We start from the raw sequence: 14,011 nt of genomic DNA, 5'->3' as shown, positions 1-14,011 counted from the left end.
CATCAAAAAATACAAAAATAATTGATTTATGAAATTTAATTCGAAATTTCAAGGTTTTTGTTTGGAAACTGTGCTTTTTATAACCGTATTTATGTCGTGAATGACGCACATTCGATTTATGACGAATGAAGATTTTTAAAATATGAAATATGTTTTCAAATATAAATGTTCTGTATTTTTTGATGGAGAAAGAGTATTTAGATAAAAGATAGGTCAAATCATGATAATAACATGTTATCATTTCAAATATTTAAGATAAAATGTGAAAAGTGACCGTAATGTTTGGTTAAAAAATTATTTTGTTTTTCATTGTTTTATGTTTTTTCTTCATTTCAAACATTGGACTTTGTTTATTTAATTGAAGAATTTTTTATTTATGAAATTTCCACTTCATTTATCTACATGAGATTATTCATTTATCTGTATTCTTATGAGATCTTCATGTTTTTGATAAATTCTATAGAAGAACTTGTTTTACATAACACATTAATTTGATTTTTCAATAAACATATAATTAACTTTATCAATTACAAAATATTTATTTCAATTTACCAGTGTACAAATGAAATGAAGAAAAAAGATTAAACTTAAAAAAAAAAGAAGAAAATTTTGAAACATCAATGAAAGCCAAAAAGAATCTGTCTAATTGCAAAGCTTCATTTTTTTCACAAACATAAAGCAAATTAATTGTTCCTATTCAGTCTATTCCTGAAACCTGAAAATTATCAAGATAAAGGCCTCCCCCCCAGCCATAAGCAGAACATTTCTGGAATTCACAACCACTGACCCTGACACATGATTTAATATTATAAGCATACATCCCTCATCCAGTATGACTTTGAGCAGTACATGCATCGAACGAGTTGTTCTCAATCTTGATTGAACTGATTATATAGCACATAATACCTCCCCCAGCACAATATGCATAGCAATCGTTGAACGAACAAAACTTCACTGAAAGAGTTCCAGATGCCTTGTTATACATGTAAATCGCTCCACCATTTGAAGTTCCATCTGAATAAGAAGTTCCTGTTCCAGTGGTTTTTGACCCATTCCACACACACCAAGTGAACGAATTCGCTCCGTTATCTGTAATCTGCTGTCTCGCTGGCTTCGACGGATTCCCCTCACTCCCATTGACTGCAACATTCTGTGATCGATAGCACCTGACAAACGAGGTGTTCGAGGCAGCCAAGGATGATGAGGGGCTGTTCAGTGAGGGGACAATGCCCCCATCATACACATCCCACACTGATACTAATTCACATCCACTCATCAGAAACACTCTTTGGCTCACCCCTTCACCCAGATGTGTCGCTTTTGATGGATTTGTGGAGATGTTGAAGAAGGTCAGCTGGGTGAGTGTCACAAGTGGTGTCAGGGGAGGCGCCAGAAACGGGGCTGAAGACACACAAAAAGATGAGAAATCTGACTCACTCACCAATACACTCCCTCCTCCTTTGCTTTCTTCTCCTCTTCCTTCTCCTCTTCCTTCTCCACCTCTTCTTCCTCCGCCTCCTCGTTGTCCTCCTCTCTCTCCTCCTTCATCTCTTCCGCTTCCTCTTCCCCATCCTCCTCTTCCTCTTCCTCCCCCACCTTCTCTCTCATTCCCCGTCTGCCCCATCCTCCCCTCTCCTCCAAACAGTCTCCCACACACATTTCCTCCCCTTCCAATCCCTCTCAGCGTGATGTTCCAAAACACCCCTCTGCACCCTCCCAGCTCAAACACCCCTGCCTCCTTGCCTCTCCCCATCTCCACACCACATCCCTTCACCACAACCACACTCCCCCTCGTTCCACACACAATCCTCCCAATTTCATCTCCAATCAGCTCAATCCTTTTCAACTCAACTGACGAGTTCAATAACTCCCTCACAAAAAAATAATCATCTTCTTCCTTCCATCCTTTGTCCTCAGTCACCTTCATCCCCATTGCCGTTTCAACTGCCTTGTTTTCTGACTTATTAACTCATCAACTTATTTTTCATTATCTAACTTCCAAAAATATATCTTTTTCTTCTCAATCATTTACCAAATTTCTTCTTCTGCTGTATCATCAATTCCTTGATCTCATTTTCGGCTTTTAACAAGATTCGTCCTATATGTCTTCCAAAGCCTTCAAAAAAAGAAAGAAAAATATCTTCTTTTTATTTCATTTATATTTCACGCCCCCTTACTCCTCCATGCACCCCTTCAATTGTTGTTTTCTGATTTCTTTAATGCATTTTATATCCTCTCTTTCCATGTTCCTTGTTCATTCGTTGTCGTTGAACATTCTTGTAAAAATCCTTATTTTATAAATAAAAAATAACATATGATAAAAATTATTTTTAAAAAAATGCAAACCTGTGACTTTAATACGAATTATCTTGGAAAATTTTCTTCTCCTCCTCCAAACATCGTTCCTTTCTGCTAACAAAACCCATATACCCCTTCTTCATTTACCTAATTTCCTCATAAAAAAATCAGTCAAAGTCCAACTTCTTGTTCTGCTTCTTCTCAAATAACATCCACAAACCCTATTCTTAAAAATATTGAAGATGAAGATAAAGATGATGAAGCAGACGAATTAGAGGAGAACTCAGACTTGTCGAAGGCCATGAAGGCAAAAATGATAATAACCAACAAGAAGATTTCACATAAAAACACTTTCATTTGTTGGAGTGGTGCAAACGAAAACATGATGGTGATAATGGAGATAATGAAGATGAAAAAGATGAGGAAGATGATGATGATAAAGAAGAAGAAAATGATGATGATGGAGAAGAAGAAAATGAGGAAGATGAGGAAGATGAGGAAGTTCATATTGAAGAAGGCTAATAAATAATGTGACAAACAATACTTTTCGCAATTCAATCATATTTCATAAGATCTTGAACATCCCCCAAAACATCCCATTTCCTCATCTCACTTAAAAAACTCCTCACAAAATCTCATTCCCAAATGTTGTGCCTGATCCTTCCATCCAAATCACCACACCCTGTCATCCACTGCTCATTCCTCTGCCTTTTCTTCACCATCGCCCTCCCTTTCCCCTCACAATTCCAGAATGGTGGCTGCTCTCAGTTTCTTGTCATTGCTGTTGTCCTCCTCCATCCACCTCACAAAATTCTCCGAAAACAACACCCCTCTCCTTTTATTCATCTTTCTCGCTCTCTTCCAAATTTTTCTTCCACTCCTCTTTCCCTTCTCATCCTCCGCACAGCTCTTCCTCTCAACTCCTCTGCTCCATCGCTTCTCTGGTGAATGGTTTCTCACATCGCAGCAGTCTTCTCCTGAAAGTCCTCTCGCCCTTTGAAGACACACCAAACAAAATGGCTGTGCCTCCAACACACAGCCCGATAATCCATCTGCCAACAAGATGGAGGGCAATGACCAGCTGCGCGAGGCTATCCTGACAAGAGATGCAGAAGCGGAGGCGGCGAACATCCAGTCGGAGATACCAGGCCAGTCGCCCCTGCGGAAAGCGCCCCACAGCTACCCCATGCACAATCTGCCACCTCCACCGCTGCTGCTGTGCTGCCATCGCTTGGCAAAGAGGAGCTGCCCGTGTTCTTCAGACACCACCTGATGGATGTGACTGTGTCGTCGGTGTGGCGTCGGTGTGGTAGAGGAGAAGAGAAGAGAAGAGAAGAGAAGAGAGAGATGAGATGAGATGATGTACAGTTGCACTCGATTTGCTGAGAGTTCAATAGCTGTGCGGAGTCTGCTGCAGCTGAATTCTTTAAAAACAAACCAGAGAAGAAGAAGAAGAAGAAGGCGAAGGTGATGACGACGATGACGACGAAAAAGAAGAAGAAAACGAAGAAGATAAAAAGAAAGAATATGGTTGCGATGAAGTTAAAGGCATCAACGAATGTGGTGGCATCACCTGTTTTGTCTTTTCGAAATTGAGCCCAAGTGCTAAGTAGCACCTCCATTCCTTTGTAGCCATCCTTCCAAAGCTCCTCCTTTCCATAGCTCTCTCACACAACCCATTCCTGCTTTTCCATTTTCGTTCATCTTCCTACCGCTGCAACGCCTCAAAGCACCTGTCGGCGTCTTCATCATTCACCCAAGAATCCCCTTCGACTTTGCCTCCTTCTCCATTTATAATACAGCTTTCCCTTTTCATCTGCATCCCTTTCTTTCCCAGGCTAGTGCTTAAATGTTTTCAGTCTCTGTTTCTTTCATTTCTGCTTCACATTTCTCGAAAGATGCTAACAAAACAAACAAATATTTAAATCAACAAATATTTAAACAACCAAATAAATGAATGAATATGTAAAATTACACATATATCTAATTGCTGATTACCTTCAGAATTTTTCTTCTTTGTTTATACATTTGACCAAACAACTAACATAACATCAAATAGTTCGTAAGCTTCATTTTTCCTTTTTATTTAAAAAAAATCTTCAATGCTTCTTTCGAATATCTCAAATCATCAAAATATAAATACGTCATTAATAACATTTATAATGTCATAAAAAAAATAACCACAAAAATTATAAATCTCACAAATTCATTTCTAAATTTCATAAAACAATTATTTTTGTATTTTTTGATGATAGTTAATAAAAAGCAGTAAAAAATTAATATAATATAATCATACTCAAATTGTAATCTTCAATAATAGATAATTGGACTTGTTCGATGTTGTGATATCAAATAATTCAAATAAAATAAATAACTCAAAAATTAAATGTTATAATGGAATTTATAAGTTTTTCTCAAAGTGACTTGGTTTTCAAAAATTCATTCACAATTCTTTTTCTATTTAATTATAAACATGTATTTTTGACTTTTTCTCTTTATACCACAATTATTTAAAAAAAGATCTTTCTTCGAACAAAGTTACGATATGAAAAATAATGACCCATATTAGAATATATCACATTTGTATATATACCAAAAATATATTTTAAAATATCATTTCTGGGTCAGATTAATTTTTATTTAAAAAAAAGTGCCAATAAAGAAAAAAGTTCCAACAAAAAAGATGACCCTACTCAGACCAGCTTATTGAAGCAGAAATGAAACAATGTTAAGGTGAGTGCGGATTGCAAAAAGCCAATGAGATAAACAATTTTCATTTCAATCATTATTTTGTGATTTGAATAGAGAGGGGGATTTGCTTGTCAATGAAATGTTGATTATTTTTCTGAATTTCAATCAGCTTCATTCCAACTTTTTGAAGCTTTTTTATTCCTCTCATTAATTAATTTCCTTGATGTATTTTTTTCGGCAGGAAGATGCATTCTGAAAGAAATCTGATTAAAACATCCACTTATTTATACAAAAACAACATCCACAAGAAGCATAGGCAGAAGGTTTCAATACGCCGCAACCCAAATTCATTATAATTGTGTTCCACATGTTAATATTCGTTGTTTAATAACATTTTCGGTAACTGCCAACTCCTGGTTTTGAAGAAAAACAAAAATGAATTTTTTTTGAAAATATATTTTTTTGTTCAAAATGCGAATGAAAAAAAAAAATTTGTCACAATTCATACTCGGATGCATCTGCTCCATCACACGCTCCTATATGTCTATATTTTTTTGAAAAGCTCCTTTTGTTTAATTTTCAAATAAAATAAAAATTCATATTTCGTTAAAAATTTATATCACACTTGCCAAATTTTGTTGTCATTGAAATAAAAACATGACAATGTTATTGTTTCCATTTGAGTGTTGTTTCGTGAATGTGAACAGAAACTTGATAGATTTTTGAAATTTTTATAATATTTGAAAATTCAACAAAAGGAACTTTTCAAAAAAATTTAGACAAATAATCAGAATTTGCTTCAGTTTCTTCTTCATTTTCATTATAAACCGGCACATCACTTTCAACAGATTCTTCTGTTTCATTTTTTTGGGTTTCATCAATTTCTTTTTCAACATTTTAGAGCTTATGAACGAGTAATTATTGAATGATATCTTCAAATTCAAGTGTTTCTGATCTTTTTCCAACAAAGCTAGTCACAAAGTTATCAATGTATTTTTCTTTGATTCCATTTCTTGGAAGAGATTTTCGAAAGCATGACCAAGTGCTTTCAATCAAATATGTGCAAATGCCACTTTCTGGATCTACGAAATTGTTTGTGTGACAAACAGTGTGATGATCATAACCTAAAGATGACAATGAGCTGTAGGCTTTCCACTTGTCTGAGTAAATTGTTGATCCTGGAATTGTGTAATCTTCGATAAATGAAATTAATGTCTCTTTTTTTCTGTTTTTCACTCTCACAATCAAACATTTCCCTTTCTTTCCATCATGTTTTCTTTCTATCATTCCGAATAACCGTATCCATTTCTTTCTTCTTCCTTTTCAAAACTTTCTTTTTCGCAGAATTGCTTCATCTGTTTCAACAATTATTCCAGGTCAACCAAGCTTTCAAAAAGATGTTGAACCGTAATCAGCCATACATGCTCTTCCAATGGAATAAAAACCCCCAACAGTTTGTCTTGAAACATCAGTGAGCAAGCTGCATTGAAATATATCTATGTTGATTTAGAAACACAGAAATATCATCATTATTTTCTCAAAAGATGTTTTTGAATTTTTCAAAGGATTCAATCCTAACAATGAGCAATATTTTCCACATTTGTTACACCAGTAATTTCTGCAATTATCTCGAGCTTCTATGGAGTGATTTTTCCTGCACTGAAAGCATTTTCTGAACACTGCAAATGGCATATATCTCGTTAACCAATTCCACGTTGCTTTATTATCTTGGAAAAGTTTTATTTTTTGAAAAATATAAGATTTGCGATCAGGAATGTGAGACATCAATGCAATCAAATTTAATCCATCCCATAAAAAGGAGATTTTTTCCCAAAATAAAAAATAGTTATTTCTCAGAAACCGGGAGGTTTGAGATGATAATTCTTTCTTGCAAATGAATAATTAGTGATTTCCTGCTTGAAAATATAGGTTTTGGATTGTGGTGTATTGTTTCTCTCTACAAAAGTTTATCAAAATCATTCTTTCCACAGCTAGAAACTTCAAATACAGTTTGTTCAAAAAATGCCGGACAAGATCGATTTCACAATAACTGCAAGAGGAATAATTCTGACTATTTTCTTCAAAATATATCTCGTTGATACAAACTCAATTGATATTCAAAACTTTCAAAATAGCCGCATTTGCGCTCAGAAAAATTTATTTTAAAAATCTCGGAGAAACTCAAAATTTTATTTCTCCAAGAATCAAATAATAATTATTTCTGAGTACAAATGAAGTCTTTTTGTAAGTCTCATGCATGTATTGAGTTTGCATTGATGAGATATATTTTGAAGAAAAATGTCAGAATTAATTCTCTTGCGGTTATTGAGATATCGATCCTGTCCGGTATTTTTTGCGATGTCCTGTATTTTTTGCACAAACTGTATCCCAAAAAAATTACGGGAAATATCATGATATTGAGAAATGTGAATTGGAATCATTTCATAATAACAATTTGATATTAGACATTCAACTAACCCTGGGTGACTTCAGACTTTTGACTTTTGAAAATATGCTATTGACTGACTTTGAAAATGATTGAAGTCAAAATACAGTAAAATTTTATTTTTAAAATTCATAAGTTTAATAGTTCATTTTTCATGTACTTTATTATTTCAAAATGAAAAAAAAATCAAGATAAAAAGCTAAAGAATTATTATAGAATTTATTATGATCAATAATTTTCATTTGAGAAAAAAAGCATCCGTTTATGGGTTTTGACCGGATCAGTTTTTTGGAAATTGCCCAAGTCACAGACTGGTCGATCTTTTTTTTGACTTTGACAAATATTTTTGTCAACGCCCAACATGCGTGAATGTGAAAATCTTTTAAGTGAATTTCAGAATGCCTTGGTGGATAATCAAATAGTTTGTGAGTTTTATTTCTTGCTTCTTTTGTTTTGATAATTGAAGCTTGATTTTTTGTGTCGCTTTATCAGAAACTGGCTTTTGCAAGAAAAATGGAAGAATTGAACAATCACGGATGTTGTTTTCTAAAACTGGAGCAAGTGGGATCATATGAAAAAGGAGCAAGTTTGATGTTACTTAATTTTTAATATTTTTTTGCTTTTATTATGAAAAAAAAGTTCACAAGCACCCTAAGAAAAACAATTAATATTCAACCAGAATATCTTTAGAGGTCATCAATAATCAAATATGGATATCATTTTTTCCTTCAAACATTGATGGCTCTCCAACAAAAGAATATCATAAACAATATTTATGCCCAAATGTTCGGGGAAATCAAATATGTGGAACAAGTGGTCGTAGGAGTTACGTTGCAATAAGAAATCATCGTTGATTATTATTGGAAAATCGTATCATGTTTTCTTTCAAAGAGCAGAAAGCTCTTCAAAAAATCGATCGCATTAGGGAGAGCAAAGAAAGAACACTGATTCAGAGCACATCCACCAATTTACAGACTTTATTTGCGAAAATAATAAGCCATTGCAACATATCTTTCTTATCAGCGTCTTCTGAAGTATTTAATAATTTTATCACAGCCTTAATTCATTTATCTCAAATGAATCCAGGACTGTCTCCGTCAAACATTTTCCCATTCCTAACAAGAAAGAAAATACGAAGAATGGTCATTGAGGACAGCGAGTTTGCAAAACAGAAGCGTGACGCAGCACTGAGGGGAATGGGCGTGTGCGTTATGATGGATTCAGGTGTTGTGGGAAATCAGAAGTGCACAGTTGTTACGATAGCTCCATTGGTACCAAATGCATCATCAGTGTTTTGGAAAGCATATCCATGCTGCAACAATGCAAAGCAGTACAGAAAACTAGCTTGGACAGTAATTCGGGAACTGGAAGTAATCAATGCGCATGTTCGCTGTTTTTGTTCGGATGGCTTAAGTCCGCAAAAAAAAGCAATTGAAAATATTACAATTCCAATGGAAGATAATGAAAAGTTACTAATTGAAAATTTAAAGGCTGCTCCATTTTTCATTCACTGCATGAATCATTTGCTGAATTTGGTTGTTGTTCACGCGTTTTCTGAAATCTTTTATCTGAAGAACCAGTAAACTATTATTACAGAATTTGCAAAAAATGCCCGCACTTCTTCTGTGAAAAAATCCTTAAAACGGAAATGTCCAACATTTATTCAAACGAGATGGCTGTGCTTGTATTCTATTTGTTGCTTTATTAGAAAAAACAGAGAAAAGATATTTTTCGAAAAATTATTACTATTCGATCAAATAAGAAACATAATGATCGCAGAACTTCTCCTTTTTCCAATTCAAAGATTACATTTAGAAATGGAAAATGAAAGAACAAAGATGGGAAATGTCTTTCCAAAGGTGCTGAATGCATTCGGTTTGCTATATGGAATCAAAAATCTTTCATTTATTAAAGAAACAGAATGGAAAAATGTTTTCGTTAATTTTATTATAATATTCCATAATTACATGTTAACCGGGAACACTGGTGAATTTATAACGTTATCTTATGTGTTGTCTCCAACAGGACTTCAAAATATCATTCGAAATAAATTTTCAATTTCTTTTTTTGAAGCAGAAAAATCTATTTCTTGCACACCGTTGAATTCAGAGCCAAAGCAATTAATCTCATTTTAACAATCCTCTTCAGCTTCGGAATATTCATCATTCACACGTTCACCTATCATTTGCGCTTCAAATCCTTCATTTCAAACTCTTACAGGACAACCACATCAATCAGTTTGTTATTCTTTAACAAATGACTGTTTTTTTGAAGCATTAAACTGCGTATCATACAAACTCCATAAAATAAAGGACAACTGTGTTCCCATGACAAAGCTGATAAGAAATGGCATTGAGGAAGATGAAGGTTATCATTCAAAAGAGATTATAGAAGAAATTCGCAGCATGATCATCATGGTTTCAAATTTCAAGCGTTCAGAATTTGAAAACGTAGAAGCTTCAAGAAAGGAAAGCAAAAGTGACGAAAGTGAAACAGAGTCTAGTGAAGAGGACTTTTTTGGCTTATGCATGGCTGAAGATTATTCAGAAGATGATGAATTTATAATGACCGTACCCTTCAAACAAAGCGAAAAGAAAACAGATGAAACCATGAATGAGTCTTCTTTAATTCATTCAACTGCTTCCTCCTGCTCTTCTTCTTCTGAAAGTTTTTCTTCAACATGCTTGACATCTTCTCAAACGCTTGTTTTCGAAGATAATTCTCATGACTCACTTGAAGATTCAATGGAAGACGGAACAGATGAAATAGAATATGGCACTGATGATGTGGAGGTGCTGTTTTCTAACCAGAAGATTAGTTTTATTTCCCGTCTGGAACCAGAAAAAGAGAAATAAGTTTGTGATCAAGTGGTGTGTTCCATATCATCTTGCTGGGATACACGAATTAGACAAAGTTTTGAAAGATACGTGACAACAGTTTTATCAAATCAATCGAAGGAGATCAGGGATTTATGTTTCAAACTGTTTCTGGAATATTTGAATGAAGCACCAAGCTTCATATTTGAAGACGATACACAAAAGTTCTATGCAGAGATCACGAAGAAAGGACCTATTCAAACAATATACTCAAACATCTGTTATTCATTCGTTTCGTCTCCATGCAGCGAAGCAAGCTGCGAACGTATCTTTTCAAGGATGAAAATGATCTCTGGTGACAGAAGGCATTCCCTATCATTAGAAGCTCTAAATGCTCTTTTAACAATTTAGCCTTTTTGCAAAAGTATTTACATTTCACAACACTTTCAATAAATTTAAAAAAAACAATAAATCATCTGTTTTCTTTTTTGATTTTCACAAAAATATCAATCAATATTTTCATGAATATACAGCATATTTTCTAATAGTTCTTGTGAAGCGTTAATATCAATGAGCAAAAAAAAGAAGAACATCTGAATGAGGAAACTGAAAGCAATATTCGTGATGGAAGTAAACGAGAAGGAGAATATGTGTTGCGTTTCTTGCTCTTTTCAATTAAATCTCACTTCTTTTCTATGATAATGTTCGAAGTGCTTTAATAGCTTTCAACATATCTTCTTTGTCATGCATTCTGTATTCTCAACAGCTTTGTGCATCTCTCTATGCCTTCTGAATTCCATTATTGCTTGCTGATTTTTCAATTTTATTTTAACGCTTCACTGATATTTCCTCTTCTATTGCAGCTTCTTTTCCATCTTCGCCATCTTCTTCTTTTTCACTCACTTCTTTCCCAACGGAGCTATAGTCCTTTCCCACACTCACTCCACAGATCGTTGCTATATTTTCCCTCATCCCACAGCCAGTCATCCATCTTGTTTCTGACAACCAGCTTAGAGATGCCGTGTTGTTCTCCATCGACGACTGCTTCTGCCTCGGCAGAGACGACCTGTCGCTTTTGAGGGCAGCACTCATCACATCAATCATCATTCCCATTGGAACGGATGAAAGCACCACAACAGATGAAGAAGGAAGTGTTGGAGAAAAAAACGAAATGAAACAACAGAATGACTCTAGCGATAAATCGTCATTGCCATCATTGTCATAGTCAACTTCATCTTTTTCCTTTTCTTCGTTTCATCTCAATTCATCAGTCGAATTCCAAAGCAGTGCGTTTCAGCTGCCTTTTGTATCAACCTCGCTTCACTCTCCAAATGCAGCACCTGATCTGTCAAGCCGTGGCTCTTCTCTCTTCTTCAATGCTTCCACTTCAATTTATGAGATTGTTCAAAAACATGAATTATAATGGATCTTATCCTCTTTTCTCTGCCTCTTTGCACTTTTGAATGTCTTCTTCTTTCTCTTCTCCTGCTATTTCAGATCTATCACCTTCTTTCTCCTATTATTATTCCCCATCTCCAGTAACATTTTCATCCTATTCGTCGGTTGTTGGATCACCTCGTGCTCATCTCCTTCTCTTTCGTGATGTTTCACTCAAACAACCAGCTCTTCCACTTCCTCTTTCCCTTTTTCTTCGTATTCCTCTTCGTATGTGTAATTTTCTCTGCCAAATTCTTTAGTTGCTTGCTTTCCTGTTGCTTTTTGCCCTTTGCGCACTTGTATTCTGTTGTGGTTTTAATCCGTTTGAACACATTCAGCTGAGAGAGAGAATGAATAATTAAGAAATTGAAGCGGAGAAGTGGAAGCTGGGATGGACGATGCAGAGAGAGAATAAGAAGGAGAAGGAGAAGAAGAGGTCGAACATTCATTTGCCATTTGAAAGTATTGTGAAGATTGTGCAAGTAACAATGAGGCAGACACTCACATAAGCATAAAAGTCATTCATTGTTCCATGTTAAAATAACAAGCTGCAGAACACCGAAGGTAGTTGAAAGAGATACGAAGTGGTTTTCTGAGTCATGTGGCATGGATGAAGTTCATCCTATCTCGTTTGAGTCTCCCTGGTAGCATTTCTCTTTTTCTCGCTCTGTTAAGCACATTCCGCAGTTGGTGGCTAGCTCTCAACCAGCTTCATATTCTTCTTCTTTTCCTTGTTCTCCTCTTCCTTCTTCTTCTTCTTCTTCTACAAATAATTCAGAAAAAAATCACCAAAAATAAATTCCATCGATAGGGTCCGTTCAATTTATTCCGGAGATAATTCCTTAACTCAATTGAAAACAGACATGTCAAATTAACAAAAGAAGAAGAAGAAGAAGAAGAAGTTGTGTGAAATGTTGATGATATATTTAAAGAAGATCCAGAAGACAATGATGATGATGAATGTGTTGAATGAGATGATTATTTGTTGAAGATTGAGAAGATGAGAGTCAATTTACATCAACGGAAAAATACATTGAAATTCTTTTCTTCTGTCTCTTTTTCTTCTGGCAAATAATATCCTCCAAATCCATCAAACATTCAGCTCAATCCACTTTCTTTCTATCCAACAAAAAATACGAAAGATTGAGCGATCCCTTTTTCATTTCATCTCTTCCATATTCGCTTCCCCTCTTTCACAAAAAAAACATCTTTCCTCAAAAACGAATTCTTCATCAAAGCCCGATTCAGTGTATCTTCGAAATATCTTGCATTTCATGTGTCCGTCTTTTTTTCCCTTTCTTGCTTATCTTGTTCTTCTTCAAAGCCATCCATTCCTTCTCTCTTTCAGCATCCTGAATGAAAAATAATAATCACTCCAAAAAAATAACTGCAGCAAACCTTCAAAGCATTTTTTAAAGCAATTTTCTGTTTTTTATTCCCTAGTCAATGCTTGTTTTCCTTTATAAAGAAATTCATGATGCCTTCGATTTTCAAGTGTTTCATCATCTGATTCTCTGTTTTCACTTCCAAGTTTCTTCATCCTGTGAACTTTCTTTATGAATTTGTAGAATAAACTTGATATTCATGCAGATTAATAAGATATTCCACTTTTTGTTTATTTTCGAAAATTTCCACTGGATTCCATGAAAGAAGAACATTTACAGATAATAGGCAAATACAACAATATGCAAACCAATCAGCTATCATTGACTGCAAGCGTTTAATTGCAAAAAGATATTTCTCTGAATAAGTATTATTAGAATTATGGTTCATAATATTTTCTTTCTTTTTTTTTATGGAAAAAAGAAATACATTTTTAATTATTTCAAAAAATAGCCATACATTTTTATTCAATAAAATTTGTGTTTATTGCCTCAAATATCAAGAGAGAGAGAGAGAGAAAGAGCAAATTGACGTGAAAATATTCCACTGACTGACGTAGCCATCAATTTTTCAATCCGTCAACCAGGCTTTCATACAACACACAAAAACATCATTCGATCCGAAAATTTTGATTTGTCTGTTGATCAGTAACCCATAAATTTATTTTATTTTTGTCAAAACATCGATTTTCTCTATGAATTTAAATATTAAAAAAATATTAGTTTTCAGTTTCGCTTTCTCATTATCTCTTTATTTGTTTTCTTCGAAATAATTAATTTATCATTCACACATTTTATGGAACAACAAGATGAATTCAATTATTATTCTTTCATGAACATGTATCAATAATCCAGGAGTTAAAATTTCGAATGGAAAATATGAAGAGTTGCTGAAATGGAAATTTTAATTTCGGAAATAATTTGAAGAAATAAACGATATG

The 14,011-nt window shown here is 34.4% G+C and overlaps 5 protein-coding genes across 5 annotated transcripts; 3 read left to right on the top strand and 2 right to left on the bottom strand.

Annotated features, from left to right (window-relative positions):
* Nucleotides 1–519: 519 nt before the first annotated feature.
* Nucleotides 520–1,933, bottom strand: MONOS_6381 (uncharacterized protein; the record flags this gene model as incomplete). Its single annotated transcript, XM_067876610.1, has 1 exon — nucleotides 520–1,933. One exon carries the CDS (start codon nucleotides 1,931–1,933, stop codon nucleotides 824–826), a length of 1,110 nt encoding a protein of 369 aa, XP_067734162.1. The 3' UTR covers nucleotides 520–823.
* A 1,428-nt stretch (nucleotides 1,934–3,361) lies between these two features.
* On the top strand, nucleotides 3,362–3,571 carry MONOS_17047 (uncharacterized protein; the record flags this gene model as incomplete). Its single annotated transcript, XM_067869928.1, has 1 exon — nucleotides 3,362–3,571. One exon carries the CDS (start codon nucleotides 3,362–3,364, stop codon nucleotides 3,569–3,571), a length of 210 nt encoding a protein of 69 aa, XP_067734161.1.
* A 4,940-nt stretch (nucleotides 3,572–8,511) lies between these two features.
* On the top strand, nucleotides 8,512–9,018 carry MONOS_6382 (uncharacterized protein; the record flags this gene model as incomplete). The annotated part of the gene is made up of 1 exon (XM_067876611.1): nucleotides 8,512–9,018. The coding sequence occupies one exon, from the start codon at nucleotides 8,512–8,514 to the stop codon at nucleotides 9,016–9,018; it is 507 nt and encodes a 168-aa protein (XP_067734160.1).
* A 234-nt stretch (nucleotides 9,019–9,252) lies between these two features.
* Nucleotides 9,253–10,290, top strand: MONOS_6383 (uncharacterized protein; the record flags this gene model as incomplete). The annotated part of the gene is made up of 3 exons (XM_067876612.1): nucleotides 9,253–9,310; nucleotides 9,584–9,672; nucleotides 9,748–10,290. 3 exons carry the CDS (start codon nucleotides 9,253–9,255, stop codon nucleotides 10,288–10,290), a joined length of 690 nt encoding a protein of 229 aa, XP_067734159.1.
* A 789-nt stretch (nucleotides 10,291–11,079) lies between these two features.
* On the bottom strand, nucleotides 11,080–11,364 carry MONOS_6384 (uncharacterized protein; the record flags this gene model as incomplete). Its single annotated transcript, XM_067876613.1, has 1 exon — nucleotides 11,080–11,364. One exon carries the CDS (start codon nucleotides 11,362–11,364, stop codon nucleotides 11,080–11,082), a length of 285 nt encoding a protein of 94 aa, XP_067734158.1.
* Between the last annotated feature and the right edge of the window lie 2,647 nt (nucleotides 11,365–14,011).

Source organism: Monocercomonoides exilis, assembly GCF_001643675.1.
Source record: "Monocercomonoides exilis strain PA203 chromosome Unknown scaffold5-2102611, whole genome shotgun sequence".
Classification (NCBI taxonomy): domain Eukaryota; phylum Preaxostyla; order Oxymonadida; family Polymastigidae; genus Monocercomonoides; species Monocercomonoides exilis.
Note: the sequence above shows the minus strand (reverse complement) of the source record. Positions and strands in the feature narration are given on the sequence as shown.